Source organism: Crinia signifera, chromosome 6 (genome assembly GCF_055691185.1).
Source record: "Crinia signifera chromosome 6, ASM5569118v1, whole genome shotgun sequence".
Classification (NCBI taxonomy): Eukaryota; Metazoa; Chordata; class Amphibia; order Anura; family Myobatrachidae; genus Crinia; species Crinia signifera.
The window spans coordinates 275,881,567-275,895,251 of record NC_139222.1 but is presented as its reverse complement, the minus strand read 5'-3'; the positions used below and the strand labels follow the sequence as shown (position 1 = coordinate 275,895,251).

The following is a 13,685-nucleotide window of genomic DNA, read 5'->3' as shown; positions in this document are numbered from 1 at the left end:
TGTAGTTCTTGTCGTCTTTGCTGGGATGGACCTAAAACGTCTGCCCGACGGAAGGGGTTCAAACAGGTTGTGGCCAGGGTGTAGCTTGTCCGCCAAGATCTTTCCTGCACGCTTATTGACCCTGGCTAGGTATAGTTCTTGGACAGTGGGGAGCTCCGCCCCAATGATCTTTTCTGCCATCCTCACCACTCTTTGCAACCTTCGCCTGTCATTCTCGTTTGCTCCTCCGAACCAGATTGTGATCGAGGAGCAAAGGACAGACTCTACTATGGCAGTGTAGAAGATGAGCAGCAGCTCCTGCGGGGTGTTGAATTTCTTGAGTTGCCTCAGGAAGAACAACCGCTGCTGAGCCTTCTTGACAGTTATAATGATGTTGGGACCCCATTTGAGGTCGCAGGAAATCTTTGTTCCTAGGAATTTGAAGGAGTCGACCCTCGACACTACTCTGTCAGATATTATGAGTGGGTTAATGGCATTTGGTTTCCTTCTGAAGTCCACCACCATCTCCACCGTTTTGAGGGGGTTTAGGTCAAGGTTGTTTCCGCTACACCATTTAGTTAGCCGATCCACCTCCCGTCTGTATGCCAACTCGTTTCCATCCATGATCAGGCCGATAACCGTTGTGTCGTCTGCAAATTTTATAATTTTTACTGACTGTTCTGCTGAGGTGCAGTCGTTTGTGTAGAGGGAGAAGAGCAGGGGGGAGAGGACAAATCCTTGAGGGGCACTGGTGCTAATTGTGCATGTGTTTGAAATGAATGCGCCTGCTTTCACCGCCTGTTTCCTTTCAGTCAGGAAGTCAGTGATCCAGGAGCACTTAAATGATTAAGTTCCTCCTTCTTGGATGAATGTATGCTGCATCACAATTGGGAGGTTTGTGCTGGGGGAATCACCTCAAACCTCAGATTTATCCTGTGCTATTTAAGGCTAATGACATTGTTGAGGCTTAACCACTCCTTACTTTTTAAAATGTACGACATTGCTGTACAAATCATGGGCCTACTGCTATTTTTGAAAAGCATGCATCCGCATGGCCTCACACAGTATTAACAAACCAATATATGAATGTATGTTGCACATCATGCTGGGAAGTGTAGTTACACAACAGCTGGTCCCACATAACTTCAACACCACTACTGTAGGATATGTCATTGGATGTACTGTTATGTCAATTACTAAAGGGGTAAGGTCTGCCCACACTCAAAAAATACACCAAGGGGACCGTTGTTCCTAGAGGAGGACATGCCACAGCTCAGGGTGGCACTGCAGTGATTTGTTGGAACTAATGATGATGTGGGCTACACATATGTGGTGTTGTGATTGTTTATGTGTAGAAATGTGTATGTAAACATTAGGCACATTGTTTACTTACGGCTGCCAGTCCCATCCTGCTCACTGCTGGATGTGGGTTCTGTGCTTGGGGATGGGGACAGGAGCAATGTGGATGGGATTTGGGGTTAAGGTGGTGGGGTGGAGTGGGGATTGGTAAGGGTTGGGGGTGGGTGTTGGGGAGTAGTAGGGGGGTTGGAAATGGGGTAGGGTAGAGGAGTGGGTGGGGGTAGAGGAGTGGGTGGGGCAGAGGAATGGGAGGAGTTAGGGGAGGGAGTGGGGGCTGGGGAGAGGGTAGGGGAGTGGGTGGGGGCTGAGGAGTGGTAGGGGGTAGGGGAGTGGAGGGGGCAGGGGAGTGGAGGGGGGGCAGGGGAGTGGCTGCTGGAAGTGGAGTGGCTGCGAGAGTGGCTGCTGGAAGTGGAGGAGGAGATGGTGTGGGCACAAGCGGGCCCCAAGGTGGTCTCCCCATCATCTTCCTCCTTTCGCTGGGCCTCTTCTCTGGCCCTCATGTGAAAAACTAGATCCCAAACACAAATTAAATCATTACCCATATATACACCCATCTTCACACTACCCATATAGGCCCATCTTCACACTACCCTTATAGGCCCATATACTTTATACCTAATACACATATATACACCCAGATACTCATGCACATATATAAAAACATTCCTTAAAACTTTGCTAACAAATGCATACATATTTGTGAAAATAAAAATACTTACAGCCGCTAATATATCGCCGAATGCCACAGAGGAGCTCCGGCTGTCTCCTTTTCAGGTCCAACCACCTCCGCTCTAACTGTGCCATGGTCTGCCGTACGCCCGTGCGGGCGTAGATTCTGCGCCGGGCAGCATTATATGCCCGGCGCTTTTCAATGTTGGTGACATAGGGGCCCCTGGGCCCCAGGCACTGGTCCATGACCTGAACAAGCGCCAGCAGCTCCTGCTTCCTAAATGGGGCAGCTATAGTGGAAGTCATATTGGCAATGGCGCAGCAAATAATTCCAGGTACATATATAAGTTTTGCTGGTCACTGATTGGTCAAAAGCATTGTTTTTTGTTGTTAACTTTATTAATCCATCTAAGATGAACAGTATGTATGCGAATGAAAAGATTTGCTGACCTTTCCGATATGCACGCACAAACATACGGTATGCATTAAATGTAGGGAGACGCGTACTGTATATACAGTATGCGAAAATGTTTCCACGCAACTATGTGTTAATACATATCTACGCTGATAATAACGTACATAGAACATGTTGCTCTGTGAATAATTATTACACATAAGAAATGTAAGGAAAGCATTGTGACGTTTGTATGTGTTTTTTTTGTTGGTTAATAAATAAACCATACAAGTACTCCAGCAGAGACCACCCGAAAATACATACTCATCAGTGGAATAACATGTGAACACATTTAGCCATGTAGCACAGAATGGTCAACAATCTGTGTATGTTCATGTACAGGTGAATGCTCAGGTGCGTTGTTACCGCGTAATTTACGCCGGATTTTCGGCGGGAATTAGCTACAACATTGGGGAGAAAAAAACCTTGTGAAAGGCGGGATTCTAGCGTATAAATATCAGCCAGATGAAGAGCATTTTTGCTGCAAACATGTCAGACTCTGATGATTCCGCAGCTGAGGACGCCCTATTGAGAGCCAAACTTCAATCTATGACCGACGAATTGTTCAGGAGGGAACAGGAGCGGAGAAAGAGGAACCAAGAGAGGAGCAGCCCAGCAGAACAAGGGGCACCCTCTCAAGCAGACCCTGTCCCAACTGCACAGCCTCAAGAAGGGCCCAGCAACCAGCCAGAACAAGAGGTTGCATCTCTGCAAACATGTGAGACCCAGCAGCTGCATGGTGAGGTGACTGGGCACACCAGCAAACGCCGTGCATCATCTAAGAAGAGTGCTGGGCAGGATACCAGCAGCAAAAAGAAAAACCCTGCATTTCAAGAGGCTGAATTGAGAATTTGAATACCTCGAGCACGCGAATGGATTGAATTAGTTCCCAGGAGGCTGCTTCCCACTGCAAAGATTAAGATTTGGGAGACAATCACAGAGGAAGTCAATAAGGTGGCACCAGTGGAGAGGGATTTGGCGGCGGTGAAGAAAAGGCAAGTGTGTTTCTCCCCCTGATAATCAAATATGTGTGTACATATGTTACATGTATGTTTTGAGGATAATAGAAAGGTGTGTTTGTAGATAGTGTTCCACTTCAATGACACATGTGAACACAACCATGTCTAATAACCCACATTTATATATGAAACTTGCACCATTGGTGTGATGTGAGGTTATGGGCACAGTTCTGCTCATGTGAAGTATGTGATGGGACAACAACAAGTTGTTTTAAAAGACTTGTTGAAACATGTGCCATATGAAGCAAATGAAATAAGGATGTCCAAACTGTGCACATTTAGCTGTTGAGAAACTACACGTCCCATAGTTAAATTACTCCCTAATAGCAACACTGCAAGCTATGGTGGGATGTGTATTTTCACAACAGGTGGAGGAGCATACTTTGGCCATGCCTGCTGTCATTTCATCATAGTGAGATATGTATGTGCATTTAGCAGCCTAATGAGTGATATGAGACACTGTAATGCTTCATAATGGTGACATAAATGTGTGTGTGGCAAACGTAGGCAGAAAAATAACATATTAGCCACACTAGTAAATGTAAAGTACTAATGCTGTGAAGTAGCAGAGTGGTGGACATATGTCCTGATTATACTTTGTATTTATTATTTGTAGGTGGACAGATTTTAAAAGTGGGCTGAAGAGGAAGATGAGTGACCGGTATGCTCACAGCATGTCCACTGGGAGGGGGCCTATGCCATCCAATTTGGAGTATACCCCCCTGGAGCTCGAGGCATTGGATGTTGTGGATGTGGTAGAGGTCGGGGGGGTATCCAATATGGATAGTGAGCTCCCGGTGGAGGTGTTTGCTGCTGAGCTCGCAGGTAAATTAAGAGTCATGCATTGATTGTGGTAACCAGGGGTTAAAGTGAGGCGGAACGGGGCGGAACTGCGTTCCGTCAGTTCCATATTGGAGGCGGAACGGTTCCGCCTCTGTCCGGTCACCTTGCCCCGCTGTGGCAGTGTCCCTGCCTGCAACTTTGCTATAAGAGTCTGCCGGGCAAAGCGATGTAAACCAGGCTGTCTTTCTTATCTATCCCCACCGGCGACTCTGCAGCATGGCGCGGCTATTTAAAATGACGCGCCAGGCTCACATCCCGGCAGCCAATCAGGCAGCTCGTGACTCTTGAGCCAATCAGAGCTGCTTGATTGGCTGCTGCGCCGTAAGCCAGGCCCGGCGCGTCATTTTAAATAGCCGCACCGTGCTGCAGTGCAGAGTCGCGGATGGGGATAGACAAGAAAGTCAGCACTTATGTGGCACCCCAGATGGGACAGTGTACGCTGGGTTGCTAGGCAACCGCAGCGCAAGTGAAAACCCCGCGTCCAGGACCTAAGAGGAGGAGGTACCTGAGAGGGTCGGAGGTCCCGGGAACGGAGGAAGCTGCTGCGCGTGTGAGGAGAGGAAGCTGCAGCGCATGTGAGGAGAGGGAGCGGCAGCGCGTGTGACCGGAGGGCTGATCAGACCGGAGAGAAGAGGAGCCAGGCTGACAGGAGATGGGAGAGAGATGCCGCATCGGCCTGACAGTGACCGGCTGAAGCCGCAGGAGTGACAGAGCCCGGCGCGAGAGGAGAGAAGAGGAGCCATAGCTACCCGGGGAGCAGCAGCGCGCCGTAGCGGGACCGGAGAGAGCCTCTGAGTGTGGCAACGCTGCAGTAGCAGCGCCCACACTAGTGTGCCCTCCGCCGCCGAAGAGCAGCAGCATCGTGACGGGCAGGAGCCTGCAACTGTCTCCGGCTACCAGGTACTGTCCACCACTGTGCCCAGGCAACCCCGCTGCATCACCATCCGGGCAAACCCTGCCATGCCCACCAATCCTGGGTATCCCACTCTGCCCAAAATACTTGGTAGCCAGTGAGTCCATTTGGCCTGTACTACAGCCCCCTGACGACCGGCGTGGGAGTAGTGTGGCTGTCCGTTCATTACCCCCTTGTTCCCTGTGTAAAGATTTCCCTAATCTGTTTAATGAGGCTCTTTTCCACCATTTGCAGTGGTTAACTGGTCAGATGGCCCTGAATATGCAGATATAACAACAAGAAAGTGAGGTGTGAAGCTCCCACAGGCTTTTTAACACAGTTACAGGAGATAAAATAAGCAACAGATCACAGGTCTAATGGCATTTAGAATAATTGTGATTGCATTTCTTCCTGCTGCATAAAAAAGTTCCATCACTTTGCTTATATAGGGTTTACATCGCTCTGCCCGGCTGTCTCTTTTATAGCAAAGCTGCAGGCACAGACAGACACAGCAGCAATGGCGGGCTGGGCCAGGGGCAGGGTGCCATCTGCCCACCAGGCCACTACAATACTGCATAAGTAGGGCCACCGCAGCCTGTCACCTTCATGGTGTCTGCTGCACAGTGTGTGTCAGGCTCTGACAGGCAGCAAGCATGATAAAGGGGGCTGCTGCTGGCATGCTGTGTGCGCTATCTATGAGTACAGTAGCATGTTACCACTGGCACTGAGCAAGAAAACCCTAGCAATGAGCATGTAGGTAAGCAGCACTTACTGTATGTGGCATAATATGGAAGGGTCATTACCGTGTGTGGCATATTGTGGGGGAATATGTTGTGTGACATAATGTATAATGGGCATTACGGTGTGCATAATCCCCTGTCCCACAAAGCCATGCCCTAAAATTTTGTGGCGCGCCTACGGCGCGCACTTTCACATTAATGGGCCTGTTAGATTCTTTTGCACTTTGGGGCATAATTTGCATTAAGGGTGGCGTTATGTGGCCCGCATTATTGTTTCCATGTCTATGTGAGATAGGTCATACATTTTGAGCTCGCAGGGGGGCGCCAAATACCCTAGCACCCGCCCTGGTTGTGACATATGGGGGGGGGGGGGGGGAGATGGCGGGGAAGAGAGTTCCACCACCTCACCAGGACCACTTTAAGCACTGGTGGTAACAGACATTGTTTGTGTATGTGATGGTGACATTGTTTTGTCTTTTTACCATAGGTGAGCCGGCGAGTCCTGAAGTACCGGCACCATCTTCTTCTTCAGGCCCACCAGTCCAGCAGCCTCCTCCAAAAGGACACCCCCAACCACAACAGACAATGGATAACATGGGGACACAGCTGCTGGAGAGGATCCTGCAGCAAGGGGGGGAGGATGCGGCCGTCAAGAGCGGTATGTGGCATTAATTGGAGAGTGGAAGGCTGGCAACACAAAACAGTCTGAGGAGTCCACCCGCCAGAATGACATTCTGGCGGCTGGCATGCAAAACATTGCAGACTAACTCAGCCGCCATAATGACATTCTGGCTGAGCTTCTCCCCACCACCAGGTCGCTCATGGGGGGCCAAGCAGCCACCTCATCTGCTGTCCCACCCCAAGCTGCACCACCACCTTTACTGTCTGCCGAGCATCCTGTGCCCACTGGCCGAAGAAGGCGCAAGGCCGCTGCCCCCAAGGAACCATCAAGCAAGGGGAAAAGAGGGCGGAAGTAATGCCACCTTATTGACTTTCTCTGTGATTGGACCCCAAATCTTTGCATTTGCAGTGGGGTTCCCTCACCCCCAGCGAACTGTGTAAAAAACTTGCTGGAGCGCTCTGGGGTGTCCGTGCGGCAGTGGTACCTGCGGCGCCGTCATGTGTATAAAGCTGGCTGCGGCCGGCGGGGTCCCTGCAGTGAATAGAAAATAACTAGCACTATGCGCCCGGCGGCGCGGGAAGCGCTAGTTATTTTCTATTCACTGCAGGGACCCCGCCAGCCGCAGCCAGCTTTATACACATGACAGTGCCGCAGGTACCACTGCCGCACGGACACCCCTGACCGCTCCTGCACTGCAGGGATGCCGGGGCCACAAGTTTTTTCCACCCCACCCCCCCGCACCGGGGCGCCCCCACCCCGACTTGCCTGGGGCGCTCCGGCCCTGGCAATATGCATGTTCTGTGCTAGTTATTGCAGATTCTTTGTGTGTGTGTGTGTGTGAGAATAACACTGACTGATCAACCTTCTCCTCTTCCCACCAACCTGGATCTGTACATGCCTGCATGATGAAATTATTAGAATTATTTTTGTACTGGAATTTGGGCTGTTCTGTGGTATCCCCCCAAGGGCCTCGAGGTCAAACCTGTCTGATTAGCTAAAGCTTTGTTGATTGTTCTCAGCTCTCTCTGGGATATGAGTGTGAGGAAAGTGTTTCTGGTCGTTCCTGTTCCTGTATAGGCCCTATGGCCCTGATTCTGGTTCGCAGCTTACTGAATCCCAGAGGGCACTCCCTGCCGCTCCCCCCTGCAGTCGTATCCCCTCACAACCATATGAGGGGATTTGTTACGAGGATACATCCCCTTGCATGTCCCGCTGGTGGAGAAATCACTCAATGGTCGCAGACTATCGAATGATTTCTTCAGGCTACGCAAATATAAGTCAGTGGAGACCGACTTATATTTGTGGCCATTCCTCTGAAGACAAGGCGGGTGGCTGACGTCATGCCCGTCCAAATGGATCAAAATAACCCCCTATATCCTGAGTGAGGGCCCTGAGAACTGATACATCATTTAATGGTATTACTTAAAAAAAATGTTATGAGCCATCAAACCTCAAAAATACACTTTTTCAAAACGGCTTCCACAATTTTGGCCCCTATTCTGATTGAGTCGGATGGCTCCGTGTGCGGTCAGACTGCCAATTTTTGGTATTTGCGCATGTGCAGAGGCGTATCTGCGTATGTGCGAACGCCTCGCACGTCCGAACACGGCCTGAGGTCCGTGCAGAAAACGATCGGTCGGATCCATCCGAGCAGGGGGTGGAGAGGGGCGTGAAGGACTGTTTGGGCTCATTACCATATGCGCACGCCACACGTTTCATGGGTGTTCCCATGAAAATGCTGGGCGTACGTATGGTAATGGGGCCGTGATGCACGTGTAGGGGGCGGACATCTGACATAGCCGGATGCCAGCTGGCCGCCCATATCCCTGCTTTCATATGGAGAAATGTCCGAGTGGCCTGGAGCACTCGGTGCTGCCTGACCGCTCGGTACATCCCTTCGATGGTCGGCAACCATCGGCGGATGGGGAGGTTCCCACAGGAGGCGTTCACATGAAACATCTGTTGGCGTCTTACCGCATTTGGATGGTGTGAGCGATCCGTACGGTAGGCGGGGCTAAGAACACTCGGTTCCTGTCCGAAATACGCATCCGTCCGAATCAACTAGAATAAGGGCCATTGTGCAGCTTATTCTTACTCGCCCTCTTGGGTGCTAAATTCCTTTCAGTGAGCAGCTTATTCCCTATCACCCTCTATTGGAAGCTTAACATTTGTGATTTCAGCATTGTGCTGCAGTGAATGCAGGTGATTGTGTTCGGGATTGCTGATTATATTATTGTAACTCACATTTAATGTGCATGTATGTCAGGGTTGTAAAGTCTCCTCTCTGGGACAAGCCCGAAGAGAAGACTTTCAGCAGCACTTCCGGTGGTGGGGCCTGAAGTAGATGTCATCGAGCTCTGCCCCTGTACTGCAAATCCCGCAATTTGGGGGACTTCGAGGAGGGGGTGGAGCTAAATCATGTGATTTGCTTTTTTTTTAATCCAGGAGGGTTGCCCACCATTCCGGGCGGCCAGGAGGGGGACCCTATTTTTTGGAGCCTCCCAGCCATTTCAGGAGGGTAGGCAACCCTGATGTATGTGTCACTACTGACAGGTGACCATATGTAACCTAATGACTTTGAAGCTGTGACCCTTTAATTCCAGCGCAATAAAATGTATTTCCCATCCTAATGCGTGTTGATTTCTTGGGGTTTGTTTCCTTGGTTGTGGATTGATAGATTTACACTGTCTAGACAGTCAGTAGGTCGACAGTAGGGTCAAAAGGTTGACATGATCATAAGGTCGACAGTCAAAAGGTCGACCTTCAAAAGGTCGACATGGTTTTTTTAAAAAAATGTTGGTGTCAACATTGACACCTGTTGACATAGATCCTCAATTAGTGTAACATTTACCCTGCTATGGCTTGCTGCACTTGCCATGCTCAGGGCTCGGTGCCTGGCTATGCGGGGCACACTATTTTATTCTCCCTCTATGCCGACATGGATGGTAAAGTATGAAAACATTAAAAAATTTTTGTGTACAAATCATGTCGACCTTTTCATCATGTTGACCTTTTCAGACAGTCGACCTTTTACATGTCAAACTTTTCAATGTTGACCATTTGACCTTGTCGACCTACTGCATGTCAACCTTTTGCTGTGTACCTACTAACGATCTATCTAGACACTGTAGATCTATCATCCGGATACAGTTTCCTTGGGGTTTCCCCGTCCTTCTGCCTGAAATGTCTAGGTAGCACCCGGAGGCGGCTGACACTGACATTGTAGATGAGCCAGCATGGCCTACATCCCACCACTGGCCTACATCCCACCATGGCCTACATCGCACCATGGCCTACATCCCACCATGGCCTACATCCCACCATGGCCTACATCCCACCATGGCCTACATCCCACCACTGGCCTACATCCCACCATGGCCTACATCGCACCATGGCCTACATCCCACCATGGCCTACATCCCACCATGGCCTACATCCCACCATGGCCTACATCCCACCATGGCCTACATCCCACCATAGCCTACATCCCACCACTGGCCTACATCCCACCATGGCCTACATCCCACCACTGGTCTACATCGCACCATGGCCTACATCCCACCATGGCCTACATCCCACCACTGGTCTACATCGCACCATGGCCTACATCCCACCATGGCCTACATCCCACCATGGCCTACATCCCACCATGGCCTACATCCCACCACTGGCCTACATCCCACCATGGCCTACATCCCACCATGGCCTACATCCCACCATGGCCTACATCCCACCACTGGCTCTACAGTTATAAGCTAGCACTCTATAGAACAAAGCTTTTACAGCTGCCCCTTCTGCCGAAATTCACCTCCTCCCTCCTGGCTCTTTGGATTCCCTGCTGTTGTGTCGGGACCCCTTGTCAGGGCCGCCAATAGGGGGGTTCTCTGGGTACAGCTGTACCTGGCCCCGGCCTCTGGAAGGGCCCCGGCAGCTCATTTTGCCCAATGCAGCTCCCCCTGACAGTCTGAACAAAGCAGGTCCCGGAGCGCAGGCTTATTCAACCCCGGACGCCATCAGCCAATTAAAATGCTGCACTGGCTTTTGAGCCAATCAGAACTCACAGGCAGCCAATCAGAGCGGCTGCCAGTACGCGAGCTATGATTGGCTCACCAGCCAATGCTGCAATTTAATTGGCCGCCGGCATCCTTAATTGAATAAGCCTGTGCTCTGGGCTGCAGCTCAGTGGAAGAGGAGATGGGGGAACAGGAGCCGCGTAACGGTAAATCAAGTGAGGAGGGGGGGGGGTCCTGGACTGGAAATTAGTCCTGGGACCCAAAATTCCTGATGGCGGGCCTGCCCCTTGTGCACTTCCTGGAAGAAGCCACGCGTGGGGAGGGGGCACAGGGGAGTGGAACTGCTCACTGGCAGGCTGATGGGAAGGGGAGGGAGAGAGATAGACAGGAGGAAGGGGATCCCCACCACCAGCACATCTGGCTGCTGCGGGCCAGAGAAGAAAGGGCGATGAGGAGTAAAGTCAGATATCACTGGTGTCCTCCAGTCACACCAGTCCCTCCCCCCCCCCCCCCCACTTGAGTAAGTATAACCTTTATCAGGCTGCCTGTTGCAGACTAGCTTTTAGGGCCAAGGAAACTGCTTATCGCATCACTGTACTTGGCTTGGCCACTCTGGTAAATAGGAATGACACCCCCCCCCCATTTCCAGATACGCCAGCCACCCCTCCCCGCAAATTAGTCTGCCCCTCAATCAGACATTCGCTATGTGATCACGGGACCCATACCGCACATGCTCAGGATGGGTTCTGCGTTGGCGCAGTTTCACAACCATTGGGGAAACGTACAGGGGGGCGCATATATATGTGAATCAGCCCCTATATCGGTATTATGGGAAGTTCAAGAGAAATCATCAGCCGATATCATTGATACTGCATGTCGTCCACTGTGTACCCAGCAGACAAGTAGTTCTGGAGGAAACTGTCCATAGCAAGTTTACTAGAACCATTCTCTTATAGTTGCTCTAGGGGACACAACATCAGTTGGAGCATGTTCTTCGGGTTATAGCCGTGATAAGCCCTCCTATAGTTTTTGTAGTACCTGTATGTCCATATACCAAACCTAAGGATATAAGACCGGCTGGATTCAGAATCAGTAACGTGCATCATGCTTAGCTATTGCCATAAGAGCAAAGGTGACTGATTATGGAATCCAAATACCAGAGAACTAGTGTAGAAGGTTTCTAAGTGTCTAGGACCACCCCCCTTCCCAACGGCCAAGGAATGTCTGCATTTTATGGGACTCTCCCCTGAGTTTCTGCCCACAAATGCCCACAGGGTGTCAATCACCCTGCGGGCAGCCTGCGATGGTCTCGTCGGACCATTAGCTCGCGCATGTGTACTGCGGGTCGTATGCATGTGCAGTCATTCAATAATCACCAGGGCTACGAAAACGCACCTCTGTGATTAAATCTGAATCAGGCCCTGAGACATTATGCCCACCAAACCCTATTACAGATTACACATCAGAGGTTGGTTTCCTGCAGCTAATGCACTGATACATCTACCACCACTGACCACTGGGCCGGTTCTCTGAATGTCTGTGACCACGTGCAATGTTCCTGTAGTCTGGGTAAACCACACAGGAAGAGAGCACAGGCTGTGCCGTCATATAACCCTCATACACCAGGCAGTGTGCACTCTATATAGTTACTGTACCAGAGGAACGTGGACAATACCCTGCCAGCTAACAACATGGAGAGGCCAGGTAAGAGTCATGTTCATAGGCGAATCTAAGGGGTGGTCCGGGGGTGTAGTTGGGGGATGGGGCTTTCCAACGAGCCCAGCCCCGTGTCTCTAGCCCCCTGAGGATTGAAGATACTGCCAGGCAAAGCTGGAACGTTTTCCCTATAGGATAACATGGGACCCGCTAATTCCGACCCCCACCCAGTTCAACGACTGCCCGTTCCCCCTTCGGCATCACTGAAGCTCGAGGTTGATCTCATTCGAACCTAAATCTCTGGGCCTTCAATCTGATACCAGGCTGGATCCATATGGGTTCATTGGTTCCAGGGATATTGAGGTTAAACCATTTTTTTACATTTCTTACATGTAATTTCATGACTGTTTTATGTTCTTTGAGGGCAGATTTCTCTGGAACCAAACAGCCCAGTTTCATGGGACCAAAATCATTTGAAGCCAACTCAAAAGTTCTTCAATATGATACTGGTCTCATGTAAATGGGTCAGTTGGTTCCGAAGATATAGCTGGTTGGTTAAAGGGGGGTAGGGAGAGGGGAGTGGTTGTTTCTCCCCCTCACACCAGAAAATGCAGGGACTAGGCTGGTGTATAAGGGGTCAGCCTGGGAATGTCCCTGCATGAACCTGGGACCATATTCCCGGGTAAATCCCTGCATTTTCTGTTGTGAAAGGGGTATTATTTCAAACAGCCGTGACCTGCAGTGCTCTGAATACAGCCGGACAGCCCCCTGCTTTCTGCCCAGCTGTCAATGACTGTCACCCCTGCAGCTTCTGCTCCAATTCTTCTCCCCGCTTTCACCTCAGCCCCCCTCCCCCCCCTTTAATCATGTGGTACCGGCGCCCGGCGTGCTCTCCCGACGTCACTCACAACAACAGCGCACACATTATTTCAAATGTCCACTCGGCTAGAGGGGACACCAGGAGGGGAGTGGGAGCGTGCTCTGTGCTGCGCTCTGCTCCTCTCCCCATAGAAGCAGCTGCACCGCTCTCCATCTCTCCCTGCAGCAGAGTCGAAGGCTCATATAAAAATTTACAGTAAGTGGCACTTTTGGGGGCATTGCTTAAGGGACGCTACAAGTGGCGGTATGTGTGGGCATTACGCATAATGTGTAGCTTAATGTGTAAGGGACATTACGGTGTGCAGCATCATGTGTAAGGAGCATTATGTGTGCAGCATCATGTGTAAAGGACATTATGTGTGCAGCATCATGTGTAAGGGACATTATGTGTAAGGGACATTATGTGTGCGGCATCATGTGTAATGGGTACTATGGTGCGCGGCATCATGTGTAATGGGTACTATGGTGTGCGGCATCATGTGTTTTGGGTACTATGGTGTGCGGCATCATGTTTAATGGGTACTATGGTGTGCGGTAACATGTGTAATGGGTACTATGGT

The 13,685-nt window shown here is 50.6% G+C and overlaps 1 protein-coding gene across 1 annotated transcript in view; it reads left to right on the top strand.

Annotated features, from left to right (window-relative positions):
* Positions 1-4,259: 4,259 nt before the first annotated feature.
* The window catches only part of LOC146009771 (uncharacterized), a 64,030-nt gene continuing 54,604 nt past the window's right edge, over positions 4,260-13,685 (top strand). Inside the window, exons 1-2 of the mRNA XM_083150232.1 lie at positions 4,260-4,305; positions 6,443-6,613. Of these exons, the coding sequence (XP_083006358.1) occupies positions 4,260-4,305; positions 6,443-6,613 (217 nt within the window). The remainder of the gene's footprint in view (positions 4,306-6,442; positions 6,614-13,685) is intronic.